This window comes from Delphinus delphis, chromosome 4, assembly GCF_949987515.2.
Source record: "Delphinus delphis chromosome 4, mDelDel1.2, whole genome shotgun sequence".
Taxonomy (NCBI): Eukaryota; Metazoa; Chordata; class Mammalia; order Artiodactyla; family Delphinidae; genus Delphinus; species Delphinus delphis.
The window spans coordinates 92,942,057-92,961,744 of record NC_082686.1 but is presented as its reverse complement, the minus strand read 5'-3'; the positions used below and the strand labels follow the sequence as shown (position 1 = coordinate 92,961,744).

The window sequence follows — 19,688 nt, the reverse complement described above, 5'->3', positions numbered from 1 at the left end:
AGCCTAACTGTTAGTTTTAAGAAGATATCTGAGAGGTTGGGTTTGCCTTTTTTTTAAAAAAAACGCAGCTCTAAATCACGTGGTTTATGTGCAGCAAGAACTAGAAGAATGGATATTCTGCATTTTGTTACATTCTAGCCACTGATGCTGGCCAGAGTCCACTAATATTAACATCTTTTTCAAAGTTTAAGTTAAAAAAGACAGCTAGCAAGTAACATATTAAATGATAATAGTAAATCAATAATGAAGGTGAATGGGAGATGGGCTGGGATTCCTCTTTTTAGACTAGTAGAGAATATAATGTTGATACTATAAAAGTAGATGGAGAGTATGAAATATGAAAGAGGAAGTCATTTTAAATTTTAATTTGCATATTTCACAACCACTGACGCAGTGGTCATGGCATGTGCCATAGTGCTAACGCCAGAAGAGTCAGCTTAAAGGACCTTTGTAATGGCTGAACAATATTTTCGTTTGTCAAGAATAATCAATACTTAGTAGTCCCTCGTTCCATTTTCTTTTGGCAGTAAAAATGAAAAGGGGGAAACTTCGGCCCACTCTATGGTTTCTACAAGCGGTTCCTACATAAAACTCTGGTAAACTTTGTAGGTGGTAGATCCACTTTGGAAGGTTAATAATGATAGAAATAAAAATAAACAAAATGATACACCACAAAAAAATTTTAAAGCTGTAGCCAGTAAATGAAGAGCAAGTTACCCAGTTACATAAAAGTTCTCTATTAATAGAGTGGATGACTCTAAGAACTATTGAAAAACCTGAAGAGTTCATTTAGAAAATTAATTACATTTGCTCTACTTTATCCAAATACATGTTTTTTGGGTCATGATTATTAAAAAGAACATGGTAGCCTTGATCAGCTGTTTCAGTTTTGCTATTGAATAACACAAAATGTGGTAGTTTGGGGTAAAGAAATAGAAACTCTCAATTAGCCCTGAAAGTTGCAAGCACAGTTCCTAATGTATGTGACAAGAAATAGCGTTGGATTCCCCCAAGCTTATCACCATGGGAAAACTGATGTTGATTCACTGGAGCTTTGCTGCACCTGTCTCTCGAAAGCCTTCCATGTGTTCTAGCTGGCCTAACATTCAGGGGGTGCTGAATACATTTGCTGCAGATTCGTTCCATGATTTTGAGACATTTAAATACAGTTAAATATTATTCTACATTAACTGATTTTTTTTTAAAGAAAATTGCTACACACTCTTAATTGAATGCAAAATGAAAAGGGCAATCCTTTTTTAATGATTTGTTGAAATTTAACACATGGCTTCTCAAAGTGCCAATCTTCCATCTCTTCTGCTTTATCAAGAAATGCAAAAAAATAAAACCCTTAAAACTTAAAAAGTTTCAATATTTAATTTTGCAAAGCACAGAAACATTAAAAAATTAACATATAGAACACTCACGATGAATTTAAGGTGTCCTTTTAAATGCCTTTTAAAAGGTAATTTAAAACATTTTGAGGTAGCTAACCTCTTAATCTTGTGGGATAGCTACATTCTCAACTGTTCCTAAGAATAATTCCTTAATAGTAACAGGTTTGATTATTTATGCTTTGTTATTAATGGCATCACATTGACAATGTCAAATTTTGCTATGTTGCTATAAAAGGATATGATATATTTCTGCCTTCAATATCTCCCCCCCCAAAGAAAACCCACCTATTTGGTAGCAAACATGTTTGAAAGAGAAAGACTGCCAACTCTAAGCTTAACTGAAGTCAGGGAAAACTAGTAAATCACTCCAGACATTTGAAATTATTAGACATTAAACTTTTGGGGGATTTTATATGAAGTCTTTTTATAACAGTCGATATAATCTCTTCTGTGTCTATTTCCGTTGCATGTAAGAGAAATTCTAGTCAATGGCAAAATGCTTTACTGCTGCCATTACTGCAGACTTTATAGATGAGAGATGTGTCAGCATGTTAGCTTTAGCAGTAATGCCTCTTTTGTGTGAAACCTTATGGGCCTTACAGGCACTTTCTCATCCTGACACTCATAAAACATTCAATTCCCCATATTTATTATTTAATTTTCTTCCTATATATAGCAACAGAGCACTTCAGTATATGAATGTGTACCCAAAAAAATGACAGGCAAGCATGAATGGGACTAATGAGCTTGAATAATACACATATTAGGGGTTGCTAAAGGAAGTTTAATTAAGAAAAACAAGTTGAGCATGAAATTCATTTTGGAACAAATGCAAGTTAAGTTATTTCTACAGATGTAAAATCAAAAATCACAGGGATACATCACAGGAAATAAAGTTCCAGCCTGAGACTAGACCTACTAAATGCAGTTGACATCTTAGGACCTGCCTTTAAGTTGATGAGCTTGGGTCTGACTTATGAAATCGAAGAATATACACTTTTTCACAGTTTTCACTCTTCTGTAGCAATTTTGGTTTAGTACATTAACTCTGTATCCAGGCATGTTCTGTATTAGTCCCCTTGAGACAGGCCACACAGTAGCCTTTCATTTTTCTATGGTCTACTTTTCTAATACCACATATGCCTGCAGGTAGGGCTACCTGCCAAAACCCATGCCATCCCTTTGGGTGTGCTGTAAGTGGTGCTTCCATAGGAGGTCTGCTCATATATCAATTTACCTGCACCTATAGTTTAATTTCTGGCATAATTTAGAAAATAAGTGGATTTATTTATCTGTTTGCTTGCTTATTTATTTATTTGGTAGTGGCATTGTATATTGGGGCAGAAATTGAAGGAGAGAGAGAATATTGGGCAAATACTTCCTTAGAATGTGGTTTTCTCATATTTTGTCTGTATTTAAATAATGTAGGTACATTCTGGGAAGAGTGAAGCAGTCAGGCAATAATATGAAGGTCTTATGTATGCTCCTCAACAACTGCCTTTTTGGAAACATCCAATTGATAGGCTAATTTATTATTCATACAGACCTTTGGCATCACTTGTGTGTAACAGTAGTTTTTTCTTCCTTGAAACACCCAATGAATATTGAGTCTTCAGAAGAAAAGAGGTTAGTTGTAACATTTCAAAATGAATTGAAAATCTTGCCGTTTTTTTAGATAGTTATGGTGAATACTTTCATACTGTCGTATGGAATACTCCATATTGGAACTTTAACATGGTCACACGTTAAATCAATAAATACTGATTTGATAAAAAACTAACTTAGAATTATCACTGGCGTAAGTTTTTCCCATAGGACAACCATTCCGCTTATGATAGAACTGACCAGGAAAACAGTGATTACTACATATCACATTGACCAACAGTTATCACAGTATTCACACCTGAAAATAATACTTGAGCCATCAATTCGTTAACCGTAAAGCTAAAAGGAGTAAAATTTCACTTCTGTAACCATTATGTTGCAAGTCAGTGCATCTGTCATTTTTAATTTAAATCTATATTACTTAGCTATCCAAAACTTTACATGCAAGTGACATTGTTATCTATCCTTTCTATTATGGGTTAAAAAAAAAAAGTTACTAGTTTCTTTACCTCTTTAACTGTGCCTATGTTGCTCTAAGATTGCATATGTTGCTCTAAGATTGATGCCAAAAGTTTCTATTATTTAGAGCTGTGGTCTTTAGTAATAAATCTGAGAATTATTTAATATATAAGAGTAAAACATTTTACATGCTGCAATAATACAGTAGTAGTAGTCTGTATAACAGCCATAATGGCAGGGATTTTTGTCTGGCTTTTCAAAGCTATGTGTGTTTCTCCCCAACACCTAGAACAGTGCCTGGTATATCAGTAGTGACCAATAAATATTGCTAAATAAATATAGAGACCTGGTTCTAACCTTGGATGTTAACAACTAAATTGGTAACCTCTTGCTTAATACCTGATCTCTTCATTTTTGCTTTTAATTTTTTCTTAACATAAATCGTTGTTTGAATTGATAGATATTTAAAGCTATGTGCAAAATTCCAAAAGTAGAAAGGAATATATTTAAAAGATTGCATTTTAATCAAAGATAAATAATAATTAAAACTTTTTAGTGAAATTTTTATACAGTTTATTTTATTTTGTTAAATTATTTTATCAAGACTCATAAGTATAATAGGATTGTTTGTGGTTATACTTTACTAAAATGTACATTAGAATTATTTTCTGCCATGTAGAAAATGTGATATCTCAAGGAACTTTGGAAGCACTAAACATTATTTCAAACACTTAGAACACGGGCAGTAAGATCTAAAATATAATGATATTTGGCATTTTGGCCATTAATTCTTTTTTCAATTTTTAAAGCCATTTATAATTACAAATTTCCTATTGTTCAGTTTTATTTAAATGGTGAAATAATTTAAACTTACTCCATGTGTATATTAAATTCTTGTGAATATATATTCATTGATGTTTTGTTACACAAATGGCCCATGAATAGAGCATTGTTTTGAATTTCGTTATTATTAGTACTAATAATACTGTAATGCATCAGTGTATAATGGATCTGTAATACGAAGAGAAAATAAAAGATGTGGATATCTGAAGAAGATTGCAAGTGTAATAGCCTTTCCCCTTTGGGGCACCGGTTGAGCTCTAAGCCAGGTCAGGAGTGACAGAACCCTTATTGTTGTTTGGTGCCTTACACGAAAGGAGTTGGTGGTCTCAGTCCAGTTCCTAGCAGACAGTTACTGCTTAAGCAATAGTAACTATAGTATTTGCCAATTCCAGCAGAAGCCTAGGACTGAATGGGCACAAAGGTTTAACTCCCCCCTCTCTGCTAATCATCCTCCAAGGGGTCAAGATTGACTCACCCTGGCACAGGGCCATACTGAGAAACTTAGCCCTTCCTCTGCCAAAGTTGTAGCTATTCTCTGGCAGCACGGGATTTTTTAAAGAGGAATTTAATTAAACAGGGCACCAGGAATGGCAATTCTCCACTCTTCCCAGGCACAGCAACTCACCAGAAAGAAAAATAGGCTTAAATACTGAACTGAGAAGGTAGCATTGCTCTTAGGTTGTACTGCCTTCTCTATAAAGATACTGGCAGGCATAATTAAGTTGCTTCTGGATACGATGACTTGCAACCCAAAAGGGGCTCTTGTCAGACAAAAGCCTCATTAATATCAAGGGAAGTAATCAGCTCTACCTAGCTGTCTCTCCTGAGCTCTTGAGTGATTATTCATTTCTTTTGGGAGAATCACAGGGTCACCAAATGGTTTTAAAAATGTGTCCTGTGGTATTTTACATATACATTAAAACTGTTGCCCATGCTTTTTTTTTTAACAACCTGTTTTACAGTTCTTGCCCTTCTTGCCCCCTTAACCTTCTTGCTCCTCGGTAGATTTTAAATTTAACAATTAATATTTAGATATTCTATCTGAGAATAGGTTCAGAGTAAACAGAAAGTAAAACTTGTTTTATACAGTTAGATGTTAAATGGATTGTTTTACTTGCATACCCAAAACAAAACAAACAAGAACCACCCAATGTTTAGCCATTTGTGTAATGATGGTCTTAGTAGAAATATTCAGTTGCAGAATGCAGAAGGAAACACTACCACTTAGATCTCTTTTTCTTTGTGTTGTCAGAAAGCTGTTATAGCATCTTAAAATCCCAATTTTTGCCAAACAGTAATGGAATTAGTCACCAGTCTATATGACCGTCCATGCACACCTCTGCATGATGAGGAATTTTCATTGTACTTCAACTTGTCATCACCTCTTCTCTGTTTTATCTTCTCTTGCTGCAACTGTAATTAAGGTAATGCCTTCACAGAGGTCAGGTATCACAGATGAATAAATAAAATCTGAGGATAGGGTTAATTAGTGAAAAACAATATAATGAATGAATGGGTTATTCAGTCAAGAAATATTCTCCAGTGACCTACAATGTAATAAATTGTTTGGGGGATGGTAGTTACAAATCAGCAATTCAAAAGCCATAGCCTCTGTTCTCAAAGATTAAGGCTAATCTGATTACGTTATTTTTGTGATTATAATTATTCTCATCATACTTGGAGTAAGATCTCACATCCCTAATTTTTTGGCCTAGAATTTCTTGAAATGTCACTTCTTCTCCAGCCTGATGCCCCACCCTTCTCTCAAGTTACACTGATCTCTTTGTTAATAGGGAGCCCCAGGCTTCACAGCATTTGGGTCTCCCCTTGCCTCTGTCTGACGCAGTTTGCCCCCTGACAACTTCTACTCATCTTTCAGAACCCAGTTTACAGATCACTTCTTCAGGAAGATCATCCTTTCCACTCCAGACTCATTAACTCTCCCCTCAGAGCATTATCCTTCTTGGCAAAGCATTTATGACTAAATAGTTACCTGTGTGATATATTTACATAAAGTTTGTCTTCCCCATTGAACTTTAGTCTCTTTGGGAATCATCACTATGCCTCTCTCCTTCATGTTGGCCTTCCCCGTGCCTGACAATAAATGATGTAATAATATAAGAATGAATAGGGAATCCAGGTTTACAAATTACTACAGTAAAAAGTACTACAGGTTCCGTTACAAGAAAGGCAACAAATGCTTTGAGAGTTGCGGGGAGGGAGTGTTTTTGTGACTGGGAGGGTCTGAGAAGGAAGTACTGACATTTGAGCCAGACCTTGAGGGATCCTAGCTGGAGTCCCTCCAGGCAAAATCTGATGGGGAGAGTATTTTTCAGGAAGGAAGATCTTGGTAAACAAGTTAGGTCCAATTCACTGACCATGGCTCCCAGTGCTGTGTTTTGTTTGTTTGTTTTAGTTAATATTGTTTTTTCACAAAGATAGTTTGCTACCAGGTATAACCTCTGTGATATACTTGTGATTTTTTCCTGTTAAAATATTTTGTTGGTAAAATTTTTTTCTCCTATTTCTGTCAAATTTTAGTTTGCCTTTTCTCCATAACATTCTATTTTCTCTGTTATTTACTTACATCATTGGAGAAGTTCATTCAGAGTAGAAATAGCCCAAGGAGAGAGAGAACAAGTAGAACCCTGCTTACATGTTCTGTGAAGGAAGGGAGAACGGGATGTAACCTGGGAACCCACTGAGGCCTGCTTACCCTTCCTCCTAGAAGGAGGCTCTGGATAGAATTGAGGAAGAGGCAGGGTTTATCTTTAGAGTCTCTGAATTCTTCTGCCTTATCTCTTTCTATTTGTTGGAACTCCCTACGTTCATAAAAATGTTTTCTTTTTTTGTTGAAAAGTGTTTCAGTGGCTTTGTGTTTCTGATCTTTAGTTTAATTATCTCTTACATAGAGATGATAATTGTCTCTAACTCATGGTATTTAGACACAGCTAAATGAGATGATATAGTTAGCTCACTGGCCCCAGTCCATACTTGTTGGTGCTAGCATTAATCAAGTTATTAATTAATTAACGATGATCATGCCAGTATATACTTGTCACCATGTTGTCCATAGCTACGGGTTGGTATGGCCACAACATGGGCTGTGATAGACCTTGAACTTCTACATGATTAAGGTCTTGAACTTTGATATTCCCATCTTTGTGATTTTTGGTTCTAATTCTTTCTTACGTTTTCTCCTTGTACCCTTCTGGTTCTGCCTGCCTTCCTACCCAGATTTAGTTAATCTATTCAACACTAGAATTACCATTTCTTATAACCTTTGCTCCTTGAAATTCTACCATTCTTGCCTTGCTTATCCCTATTCCTAACTGCTGTCATTTACTCTCTGACCCAGGTTATGGAATGTTGCTGGAAAAACTTTCAATACCACACCATTTGGAGCCGCTCCAAATTATGCCTATTAATTAACCTCAGCAAGCTAATCAGCCACCTTCCTATTTCCCTCCTGTTGGTGTCCTGTGTATTTCACTCTCCTGAATACCTTCAAACTGAGCGTACGACTTTATTGAGTTTGTCTCATTCAGGAGCAAAGCAAAATGTCATGTATCATAAAGGTTCAGGACATATTCTTTAGAGTTAGGGAGTCTGCCTTTTTATTTATTTATTTTAGCTCTGTGCCCTTAAGAAAGTTATCTAACCACATAAAGCCTCATTTTCCTCATCTCAGATAATAATACTTGGCTTATAATTTTGTTGTGAGGACTGAATGTAAAGTGCTTTGGACAGAGCTTGGCAAATATTTGATGATCTATAATATTAGCTTTTCTTGACGTCATTTTCCCATAAATGTGGATGTATTTAGCTGTACTTCAAACTGTACATGAAAATAAAACTGTTTCCAGTTTCTTTCCCACCAATTCATTCACTAAAGTAATGGTTTCCACACCTTTGTGGTTACATAATCCTCTGTTTTTGATAACCAAATCATAAAAAAGTACAAAATATATACTTATACTCCTACATAAATATCTCTACCATCAGGTTGCAAAACATACACAAAAATAGACACTAAGTGATGAGAAAGATGTCAGTTTTTTTTTTTTAACATAAACTTGATGCCTTCTTCCCATGATTCATTAATAGCTCAAGATGTAGAGATTCTTAGGGCACAGTTCACAGCTACTAAAATGGATATAAATTTGCATTTCAAAATTATCTTTCTGATGTTTGCAAATATTTTTGTCTGCTTGTTATTATATATGATTAGATAGCCATTATTTTCAGTCTTGCAATGTAGCTGAAAAATAACTTATGCTAGAACTAGGAGAAGTTTCATTTCTGCTCTGTTTTTGTCCATATATATATATATATATATATATATTTTTTTTTTTTTTTTTTTTTTTGCGGTACGCGGGCCTCTCACTGTTGTGGCCTCTCCCGTTGCGAAGCACAGGCTCCGGACGCGCAGGCTCAGCGGCCATGGCTCACGGGCCCAGCCGCTCCGCGGCATGTGGGATCTTCCCGGACCGGGGCACGAACCCGTGTCCCCTGCATCGGCAGGTGGACTCTCAACCACTGCACCACCAGGGAAGCCCTGTCCTTATTCTATTACTAGTATTTCCTTTAATCTATATCTTGTGGGAAAATCTTAATGTAGTGGCCAATTTTTTGAGTGTTACATGAACTAAAACATGATGAAAAAGGTATACATCTGCTTATCCAGTGATATTAACTCTAATACATCACCAAACATTGAAAAGGAGCGGTAACAACAAAATGCCACCTGCTGGCAAACCCACCGCAGTGTAGAACCATCACCTTCCAAAGAACATCTCAAGTGTTCTGTGCATCACACAACCACGTGAAGACACTGGCATGAAACCATATATTCATATTAGCAAAGCTTAATTTCTTCCTCTTTTTGCTTTATAAAAAAATTACAATACATAGAAGTTCAATGATTTACTTCCCTTCTCTCATCTGGTACTCTTGTGGTGGGGTATGAACACACTGCTCTGGGTATCTCTGCTCCACAGTACCGCCAGTTTAATTTTCTTGTGAATAGATTTGATAATACTCTTCCCCTGCTAAGAACATTTCATGGCTTTTCATCATCCAGTGAATAAAATCCAAACTCTTTAGCCTTTTAATTAAGGGCTTGCTTGATTTGGCTGTAACCTGCCTTTCCAGTCTCATCCAGTGCTCAACCTCATTTACTCTGTGTTCTGCCCAAACTAAACTGTGCCCTCCTCAAATGTGGCTGCTGCTTTCCTTTCTGTCGTAGGTCAGGTTTCCCAGGGAAAAAAAAAATAAAAAGACTCTGAGATGGAGGTTTGCCTGCTAAAAGTTTATTTGGACATACCATCGGGAAAAACACCTGGGAGGGCAGTCAGGGAATCACAACCAACTCCTCCCTCGGCCCCTTTCCACAGGGAGCTTTGCATCTGGGATGGCCCCTCAGAGTGGGTCTGCATTGAAGCAAGAAGACCAGACCTTTCTACACTGGTGTGGACTTTCTACTTGGAGTGTGAGCTGCTCCCAGGGAGGTTGAGCACCACACTACCACTACATATCTTTTCCACTGTTTCTAGAATATGCCCTCTACCTGGAACCCCTTCTGTAACCATCAGTGTTTGTCCAATTCTTTGAGGCCCAGCTCATATTCCCCTTGATTCATGAACTCTTTCCTTATCCACTAATTCAAGGTAGACCTGTCTCTCCTTTTAAAGCCTAAGAACATTTTTTTTTTCTGATTGCATTCATTTGTTTATTTGTCTCATTTTTAATTACTATGTGAATTAATTACACATTATTTACTTTAAGTGGTCAGTTACTGAACTGAACCACAGGACTCAGATAGGTTATACTCACTGGACAGCTTTATTACAGGCAAATAATATAAAAGAGCAACAGCAGGAGAAGGGTATGCACTGAATAGGGTCTGTAAATCTCAGACTCAGGCTTCTTTGTTCTCCCGTTCCTGGGTCCCACGGGATACCCCTTGTCTCCAGGTCTTGAACCACCAACAGTGTGCATGTGAAACATCTTGGTATAGGAAGCCCACAATCTGCTGGTGGTCAGGTTCTCTTACAGTGAGCCGTTCCCATAAGCACATTTCAGTTACATGGCCAGCATTGGCCATTGTAAACTGTCACACTCCACTGAATCCAGTTATTACTAAATGCAATTATTATTAAATTATTATTACTAAATCCAGCTCTTAAATCCGATTATTATTACTAAGTGCTGTTGCCAGGCTATGTTCTGACTTCAACTTATAGATTCATAGGTATGAAACATTATTTATCTTTAGTTAATACAGTCAGTCATTTATTTCTGGATCTGGATTGCAAATTTGCATGTTCACTAAAATTTATTCATAGCCCCAAAGTCAATACTCACGGTGCTTTTGCAGTCATTCACAGACATGAGCAAAGCAACAAAAAATGTGAGTCACCCCATGAGCGTGCTTCCTGCTGAGGTTGAGCAAGGTGATGATGTGACTTCTGGTTTCAGCTCTCACGCAGAGATGAACAGAGGATGGAGATGGTAGAGAATGCAGTATAGTGAAAGAAGCTCCAGCTCTGGGGCCCGTGGAGGGGACTTGAATCCCAGTTCTGGCATCTATCAGTGAGGTGGCCTCAGACAAGTCACTAAACACTTCTGAACTTTGTTTTCTCTTTTGTAAAATAAAGAAAATAGACTCTACTAGGATGAATTGTTTTAAGGGTTTAAGATGATAATTTGTAACTATGTGAAATATGTATATATAATATATGTTTGTGTGTAAATGCACATACACATGCACACATGCATGTATGTATACACATGCATTTCCCTCGGAGCAATGGATTCATATTCTCTAATTCAGTGTTTGCAGTGACTTTATAGAACATAACTATGGTAAATAACAACCATCAGTTGTGTAGCATTGGCCAAGCTCCATGCAGCTCTGGTGATAAGCGTGTAGTCAATTCAGATCTTTACAATATTGTAGCTGCTTGGGAATAATGACTAGATTGTACTTATCTTTAAATTCTCATAGGATTTAGCACAATAACTTATACGTTATAGATATCCAATAAATGTTTGTTGAGTGAAGGAAAAATTGGATGCATGTGGCCACCCACTGTGATTATTTAATGTCCTAGAAATTTCTCTCTACTCTCTCCAGCATCATCTCTTTGATCTGGGTCACTCAGGAACAAACTAGTTGATGGACCAGGTGTTATGATAAATTAATGCAAGGAGGTAATATATTCCCATCTATTTTGTTTTTTTAAATGTTATTTATTTTTGTTTTATTTATCTCAGTGGGATTGCACATGCTTTAACCCAAAGGGAAGAATAATGGAAGAATTTGTGAGCTAGTATCTCCACCTACTGCAAAGTCAGAGAAAGCTAGTCCTGTGTGGATTGATAAGCTCATCTACTTGCCTGGACTACTGAATAAGGCTTTTCTGACCTCATTATTTTAATGTATTTATTATAAAATATTTCAAACATACAGAAAAATACAGAGAATTCCATAACAAAGATGTGTGTGCTTGTGTGTGTTTGCGTGTGTCACCCAACACCATCAAATCTTAGATTTGTAAAACTTGCTGTAGTTAATTGTGGTCTTTTAAGGCCTCATCCCAGATTATCATTCAGAGTTCCGATTAATCAATTAATAACATTAATTGCTAGAACTAATTTCATACCTTTTCTCCCTACCCATGGATAGCAAATATTCTGTTATTACATATTTATGCATCTGTGAATAAAATATATAGTTTTGTTTTTCATATTTTAAGCTTTATTTAAATAGCATTTTACTATATCTAATCTTTTTCAAAAATACTGAGATTTATTCTTGCTGATATATTTAGGTCTAGGTTCTTTATTTGCTCTGAAGTATAGAATTCTAATTTGTGAATATATCCTAATTCATTTATCAATATCTGTTAATGGACATTTATCCTATTATGAAGTTGGGCTTTTTGGGGTTACTCATTATTTTAACATGATCTTGCGTAAACACATATAGATACCCAATCACTGCATTCAATGTAAAGTAAAAAAAGGTAAAAAAGGTAACAAAATCTAAAGTGCCAGTAAGAACAAGGTAGACCATTTAAATTTCTGTTTCTATGAAATTGTCAGAGTATTTACCTCCATTCTGTCTTCTGAAGGAACATAAAACACTTTTACAATTCAATTTTAAATGCACTAGGATCAGTTTTTTAAAAAGTGTTCATTGTGAAGTGAGAGACTGTATCATGTGTAATGATCAAGGGGATGGCCTTTAAATTAGATGCCAGTGGGCTCCTGGATCTGCTGTTGTTTAGCTGAGAGACCTGGGCCAAGACACTTAACCTCTAAGTCTCAGTTCCTTGTAAGTAAAAAGGAGATAACTGTTGAAGCTAGTTTTTAGAGTTGTTGTAAATGAGATGTAAATGCCTAAAAACTAAGGGTTTGGCATATACTGTACTAATAAAGCACCAACAAATAGGAAAAAAAAAAAACCCTGCCAGCAAATTTGAGAGTCTTTATATTTAGGCATATATATACGTATATATGTAAATTTTCAGTTACTTAAACAAGCCATATTTTTACATTAAACTTGGGCAACTGTTATTATTATAACAGTGACCTCTGAAAAATATCTGGGGTCGATACTGTAATTATACAGGTAAGCCCATGTATAATGGGATATTTATGTAACCTTAAAAGCTAACCATTAGAATTTGAAAATTTACCATGGAATGCAGAATTCTCATCCTCCACAGTTTGTGTTAAAGTAGCACATTAAAGTGGGAAACAGCAGCCCTTTTATTTTTAACACAGTTAAGGATTTGTGAGTACAAAAATGAGCGTTATTTTGTTAGTAACCAAACAAGTACTTTTTTTTAATTTTTAAATTTTATTTTATTTATTTTTTATACAGCACGTTCTTATTAGTCATCTGTTTTATACATGTTAGTGTATATATGTCAATCCCAATCTCCCAATTCATCCCACCACCACCACCCCACCCCACTTTCCCCCCTTGGTGTCCATATGCCAATCAAGTACTTTTTATTCTGGGTGAGATACCAAGTATGTAAAGAAGAATTTTTAGAAATCACTGTATTTGAAAATTAAGCTGAATAAAATATGGTGATGGAAATTTTTAAGTCCTCACCACAGGTTCTCTATTTTAGGTGTCAAAATGCTGCTCTTTAACACCAAAAGGTGAGTAGGGAAGACTGAGTCATGCTGTGGCCCACCACGATTCTGTGCAAGAATGAGCATTATGTACTCTTAACAGAGGTGGGTTTGTGTAGCTAAATCTTCAATACATGCTAGAGTTCTGGCACAGAAATGGGATGGGTCTAAGCCTGTCTTTTGTATGTTAATGTGCTTTCACAACAAAGGTATGAGCATTAACACAGACAAGTATTCTTGAAGAAAGGCATTTATCTTATTGCCAGCTGTGATGAATTGTTCAGAGCTAAAGGAACACCAGGCTTGAACCAAATCTCCTGCTGCCCTAAATAGTTTTTGCAATCTCCTTTTCAATAATATAAAGTCAGGACAGCCTCACTGCCAGACCAGCACTTCTTCAGGAATCTTCCCCATAATATGACAGGATAGAACCATCTACAATACAAATCAACACTGTTATTTTCAAACTATGCACTTTAAAACATTGCTTGAACAAGAAAAGACAGATTTGTCCAGTTGTGTGCTATTTTGCAGTTAACGCAAGATTACACTGTGAATTGCATTGCACTGAATGTTACATTTTATTCTGATGCATCCTAAGTTGGACTGGGTAAAGAGTGTTAGATGTTTGATTAATGTCAGTATGCAACGCTATGATTAGGTATGGTTGCTCTTTGAAACTGCCGCACTCTTCTTTTTGTGTTGTTCCTTTGACCTTTAACAGGTAGTGAGAACATTTGTAATTTAAAATATATTGACTGACTCAGAAGTTAATTTTCCTGTTGCAGATTTACTGATATCTAAAATATATAGCTAGCTAGATGGTAAAAAGAAAAAGTCTGCAAAAAATGATGCCAACTTCTGTCTCTTTTTCAAGTTGTGTCTAAAGGCATTTTGTCTTTTAAATTCTTGAATCTTAATTTAAGGTGAATGACCTTATAAGGTAGTTGCACGTAAATGATCATAGTTGAGCTAATATTGGTTTTCTTGTTCTAGCATAATCTTTGTTTTTTCTATATAGCACAGGATTGGGGAACCATCCTTTTATTTGTTTGTTTAATAGTCATTCTTAAAAAGTTTGTTTATATTCCACTAATTCCCTACCTATATATATATATATATATATATATATATATATATATATATTTTTTTTTTTTTTTTTTTTTTTTTTTTTTTTTGCGGTATGCGGGCCTCTCACTGTTGTGGCCTCTCCCGTTGCGGAGCAGAGGCTCCGGACGCGCAGGCTCAGCGGCCATGGCTCACGTGGGCCCAGCCGCTCCGCGGCATGTGGGATCCTTCCGCACCGGGGCACGAACCCGTGTCCCCTGCATTGGCAGGCGGACTCTCAACCACTGCGCCACCAGGGAAGCCCCCTACCAATATTTTTAAAGAGTTTTTCTGCTACTGAATTCTAATTTTTAGTATGTTTGGTGATTAATACTGTGGTCCCTTAAAGTGATTGAAGACTTTCAATAAAGGGAAAACTTCACACATAACCTTCAGTATTTTAAGAAAACTATATTGTGAAATGCTCCTGAAACTGTATATTTTAACAAGGCCTGCTTTCTATTAAGTGTGTATAAAGCCAGGAGGCAAGTTTCTCAATATTCTAATTATCGGTGATTTCATCTGTCATCTCACATCAAACCATAATTTTCCTATGGTAGTATTTAACTCACCTGAGTCCAGCCACTATAAAAGTATTTCTGTAGCTTGTAAAACATCTAGTTATCACTCTGTCTATTTTAGCTTGTTTGTACTAATGATTTATTTTCATTTTCTCTAGGATATAGACCTGCAGCTAACTGGATTTGATTTATAAGAGGGAAATGTACAGTCAATGGCCACTCTCACTATGTTGCTACTATGGAAAACAGAATGGTCAATAGGATATGGCCTGATAAATAGCGATGATTGAAGATGCTACTTCAATACATGTGAAATCAATGGGAGATACTGGCTGCATGAAGAGCTTTCTGAGCTTTTCTTGACAAGCTCGCCTTTGAGAAATCTGAGGTGTATTCTACCGTTATACGGTTTTTCTCAAGTGGATACAAACACCTTTGCCTCACTGCAACCAGACAACTACACAACTGATGTGGGACCATGGCACTGCCCAGATGCATGTGGCCAGCTTATGTTTGGAGAGCAGTAATGGCATGCTTGGTACACAGGGGATTGGGTGCCTCATTGACTCTTTGTGTGTTGGGCTGTTTGCTTCAGGCTGCTCACGTGCTCTCACAAAAATTGGATGATGGAGACCCACTGGTGACTACCAACTTCGGCAAGATAAGAGGGATTAAGAAAGAACTCAATAATGAAATTTTGGGTCCAGTTATTCAGTTTCTTGGCATTCCATATGCAGCCCCGCCAACAGGAGAACATCGTTTTCAGCCTCCAGAACCACCATCTCCTTGGTCAGATATCAGGAATGCTACTCAGTTTGCTCCTGTGTGTCCCCAGAATATCATTGATGGCAGATTGCCAGAAGTCATGCTTCCTGTGTGGTTTACTAATAACTTGGATGTGGTTTCATCGTACGTACAAGACCAGAGTGAAGATTGCCTGTATTTAAATATATACGTCCCAACTGAGGATGGTGAGTTTACTACAGGAAAAACAGGGAGATATATTTATATTTTTCTATTCTAACAATATTAATTCATGTGTACTGGTAGCATGCATGGCTTTTCCTGTCGGCATGTAGACATATTTTACATGTGTGCATGCAGCTCTTTTTGTTTATGTGTGTTGGCGTTCTTATTTTTTTCCTGTGCCTACTCATTTTCTTTCCTCTGCAGCACGTATATTTAGGTAGAAATGGGTTCCTAATTTCCATTTCCTACCGAATGACTTCTGAGAAGATGCATCAACATTTCTCCATTGCATGTGCAGGCTCACCGAATTGGGGATCTTTCGCACTCAGTAAATGCAGGAGCGTATTAAGTTAGATAGTGGTGTTGCATGTTCCGGCGGTCTGTGATGGAGCGCCATGTTATTTTCTAGTCTTCTATTCATTTTTCAGTAAAAAGAATATCCAAGGAATGTGCCAGAAAACCCGGCAAGAAAATATGTAGAAAAGGAGGTATGTATAAAAGTGAAAATAAAAAATGGGGGAAACAGCTTGCAGAGGAAGAACAAGATATTCTCCCTAAGGATGACTTGCTGACGCTGGGAAGTGAATGGTTAGGCGATATTTGGAATTTATTGAAGGCTGTCAAAGAATAGAAAGAGGGTTGAGGAGAGCTCTAGCTGAGTAGATGACATTGACAAAGCTCATTGGTGGTGCCCTGTGTGCTGGCGCTGGTGGCATGGACAGGAGTTGAATCTCTGCTTTGAGTTTGTGTATAGAGAAAAAGATACTTAGGTTGTTACATTGCCTGCAGGGAACCCAAAGATGCTGCCTTCCCAGCTGTTCAGCTTTGATCTCTGAACCCTTTTCTACAGATAATAGATTCCTGTTTCTGTTAAAATTGATCAGTTCAGTCACAAACCTAGTTTTTTGTTTGTTTATCCTTAGTTCCTTCTGAACACCCTATGAACTTTCTCATGTAAGGGTAAATTTTCCATAACTGTTGGGCAATTACCATTATTAAGTAATGGTATTTTTTCCCAGACAGTCTTTCTGTTTTCAGTCACTCTTCCAGAAAAAAATGAGATTTTGCAGCTTTTTATACTAAATATTTACAGTCTTAAAATTGCTTTAACATTTTTATATTTATGTTAAACAATTTAAAGCATAGGGAAGAACATGATTCAGAAGCTACAATTAAATCAACCTTCAAAGCATCCTCTAGCCAGATTGAGCAAATGTAGACACTGACAGCTGCAGGCTTGCATCTGAATGTAGCTTGTCCACACTCCATTTTTATAGAACATCTAGTAAATCACTCATAGGAGAGTATGATTTTCTCTGGCAGTAAATTATCTGTGTTATTTTGACCTTATTATAACTTTGTAGAATTTTCAATCTTCATACAGAAGTCATATTAATATTCCAGTTCTGTACATTCTCTCTCTCTCTGTGCATTTCTAATCTCCTGGCTGGACCAAGTCAGATTTCATTACAACATTCTTGTGGGGTGGGGAACGTCTAAACTGCTTTTTTTCACTGGGATTGCATTATGTGGAAGAAGCTTCATATCACCAAATCCTCAATTGCAGATCAGACGTATTTGCATTAAATTGAATTTTGCTTTGTTTTTGTTCTTATTTCTTTGGTCAGACTGATAGAATGGAATTTAACCTTTATTTTATTATTAATGTCATGATTTGGGTTAAAAGAATAGTATACTTAAGAATGTGGATATGGAGGCAACAAAGATGTTTTAGATAACTAAAAAAGTCTCTTGTTTTTTCCCCAATGAGAATAACTGCAGTAATTTATATGCTTTCAACTAATGTACAGTACTGCAGTGGTTATTATTATGCAGCTTATCAAGCACGTGTAATTAGCTAAGTGACTTTTGCCTCCTATCACAAAGATGTTGATTCACAAAGTCATAAATAAAGATGCCATTGAAGAATGCATAAATATAGCATAATACATAAAAATGTGTACAATTAAAAATTGATAAGGACATCAAAAGGTAAGCTAGTAAGTGAGAAAGTGACCTTCTCCTCATACAACTTCAGAAAGAAATGGATTCATTAAAAAATTCTTTTTCATGGTTCTTTCGATGGTTGGTTCCATCTGCTTTATGAGAGAGTTGGCAAAGAAGTATGTAGGCTGTGCTATTTACTTTGGCAAACTTTGAACTACTTTATAATTAGCCTGAGGACAAGATCTATAGATACCTACATCAGTCTGTGGTTTATAGTCCAAATCTACTGTGTTTTCATATTAAGAATTCTAAAACATTTGTTCACTTTGGTATTTAATATATTATTATAACTAAGTTATGCTGTTTATTAGCTCTTTGTATATTATCCTAACATCTAAATAATAAATAATTTAAATGTAATTTTCTATATAAATAGTTTTTTTAAAAAATAAACAAAATCAAAGTTTAGAGCTTGACTTTTAAGCAGAGGAATAGAACTTTTCCCCCCAAACTTTCAGCTTTTTTTTCCTTCTCTATCGTGAAGGGTCTAGTCACTTCAGGAAATCATATTTTCCTGGTTCAAAAAATATTAGTTATTTCATATTTATGCATATGCTAATATATATACTGCATATGGACTTTGAGTTCTTCAACAGAATTGTGGAAGTTTAGGAAGTATAGAAATAGTTGTGTTGCATTTTATCTAGGTGCTAATAAAATTCTGGCTTATTGTTTATCTGTTTTTTTTTAATTGTGTATGGTCATCTGCAGAGGCAGATGGACCACCACCCTTGTGCCAATCTGTGTATGCTGTATTCATTCAAATCTGTTTCTTAATTGCCTATTATATGCACTATCAGTAATGAATGAAACAAAGATCTCTCTTCCCATAGAACTTGTGTTCAAGTAAGTTTACAAAGAACAAAGCATTTTCTGCACTTTAATCTGTATGAAAGGAAGAACATCTTCTCCCTCCTCCAAAAGATGCTTTGCTGTAATTTTTAAACAGAGCTTTTATACTATTTTTCCTATACAATTGAAGAAAAAAACATATTTTTACCAATAGGCTGCCTCTCATTTACAAAAGGTCCCAGTTGCACTTTTTAATCCATCTTTTTAAATTTCCCATGATAGTTTTAGCCATATGTTAACTACTCTTGTAGATATTTCTTCAGGGCTTTATCCTTGAAAAACTGAAAGAAAGGATGAGTGCTTAAAATGAGATAACTGTCAGCACTTGGCCAAATAGGCAGGCAACATGTGATAGAAGCTGGAATTTGGACGTAGAGACTGACATAATTTATCACCAAACTTTATGAAGAAAGTATATGACTGTCCTTATTTTACAAATTTGAAAGAAGGTTCTCAGAGTTAAGCATTCTGACCCAGTTTCTACTGCTAGTAAGTGGGTGGAGTCAGGTTTGGCCCTAGTTCTTGCTTATATTAGATGCATTTCCATTATGTTAAATTACATCCTGTGGATGATTTCTACAGCAGAGGCTTGTATGTCTCCACCCCTTTACCCTCCTTTTCTTCCTGCTTGCTTTTGCACATTCAAATATATCGTGAATTCTTTTTATTCTATCAGTTGACTCTATTTTAGATGGGTTTAATGCTCACCTTATTGAATTGGGTCAAGCCAATGTTAGCAACTGACTTCCAGAAAACATGCTTAGTACACATTTTA

The 19,688-nt window shown here is 36.1% G+C and overlaps 1 protein-coding gene across 1 annotated transcript in view; it reads left to right on the top strand.

The window, feature by feature from the left end:
* NLGN1 (neuroligin 1) overlaps positions 1-19,688 on the top strand; it is a 723,285-nt gene that overhangs the window by 2,283 nt on the left and 701,314 nt on the right. Inside the window, exons 2-3 of the mRNA XM_060011117.1 lie at positions 15,244-16,056; positions 16,483-16,542. Of these exons, the coding sequence (XP_059867100.1) occupies positions 15,564-16,056; positions 16,483-16,542 (553 nt within the window). The 5' untranslated portion in view covers positions 15,244-15,563. The remainder of the gene's footprint in view (positions 1-15,243; positions 16,057-16,482; positions 16,543-19,688) is intronic.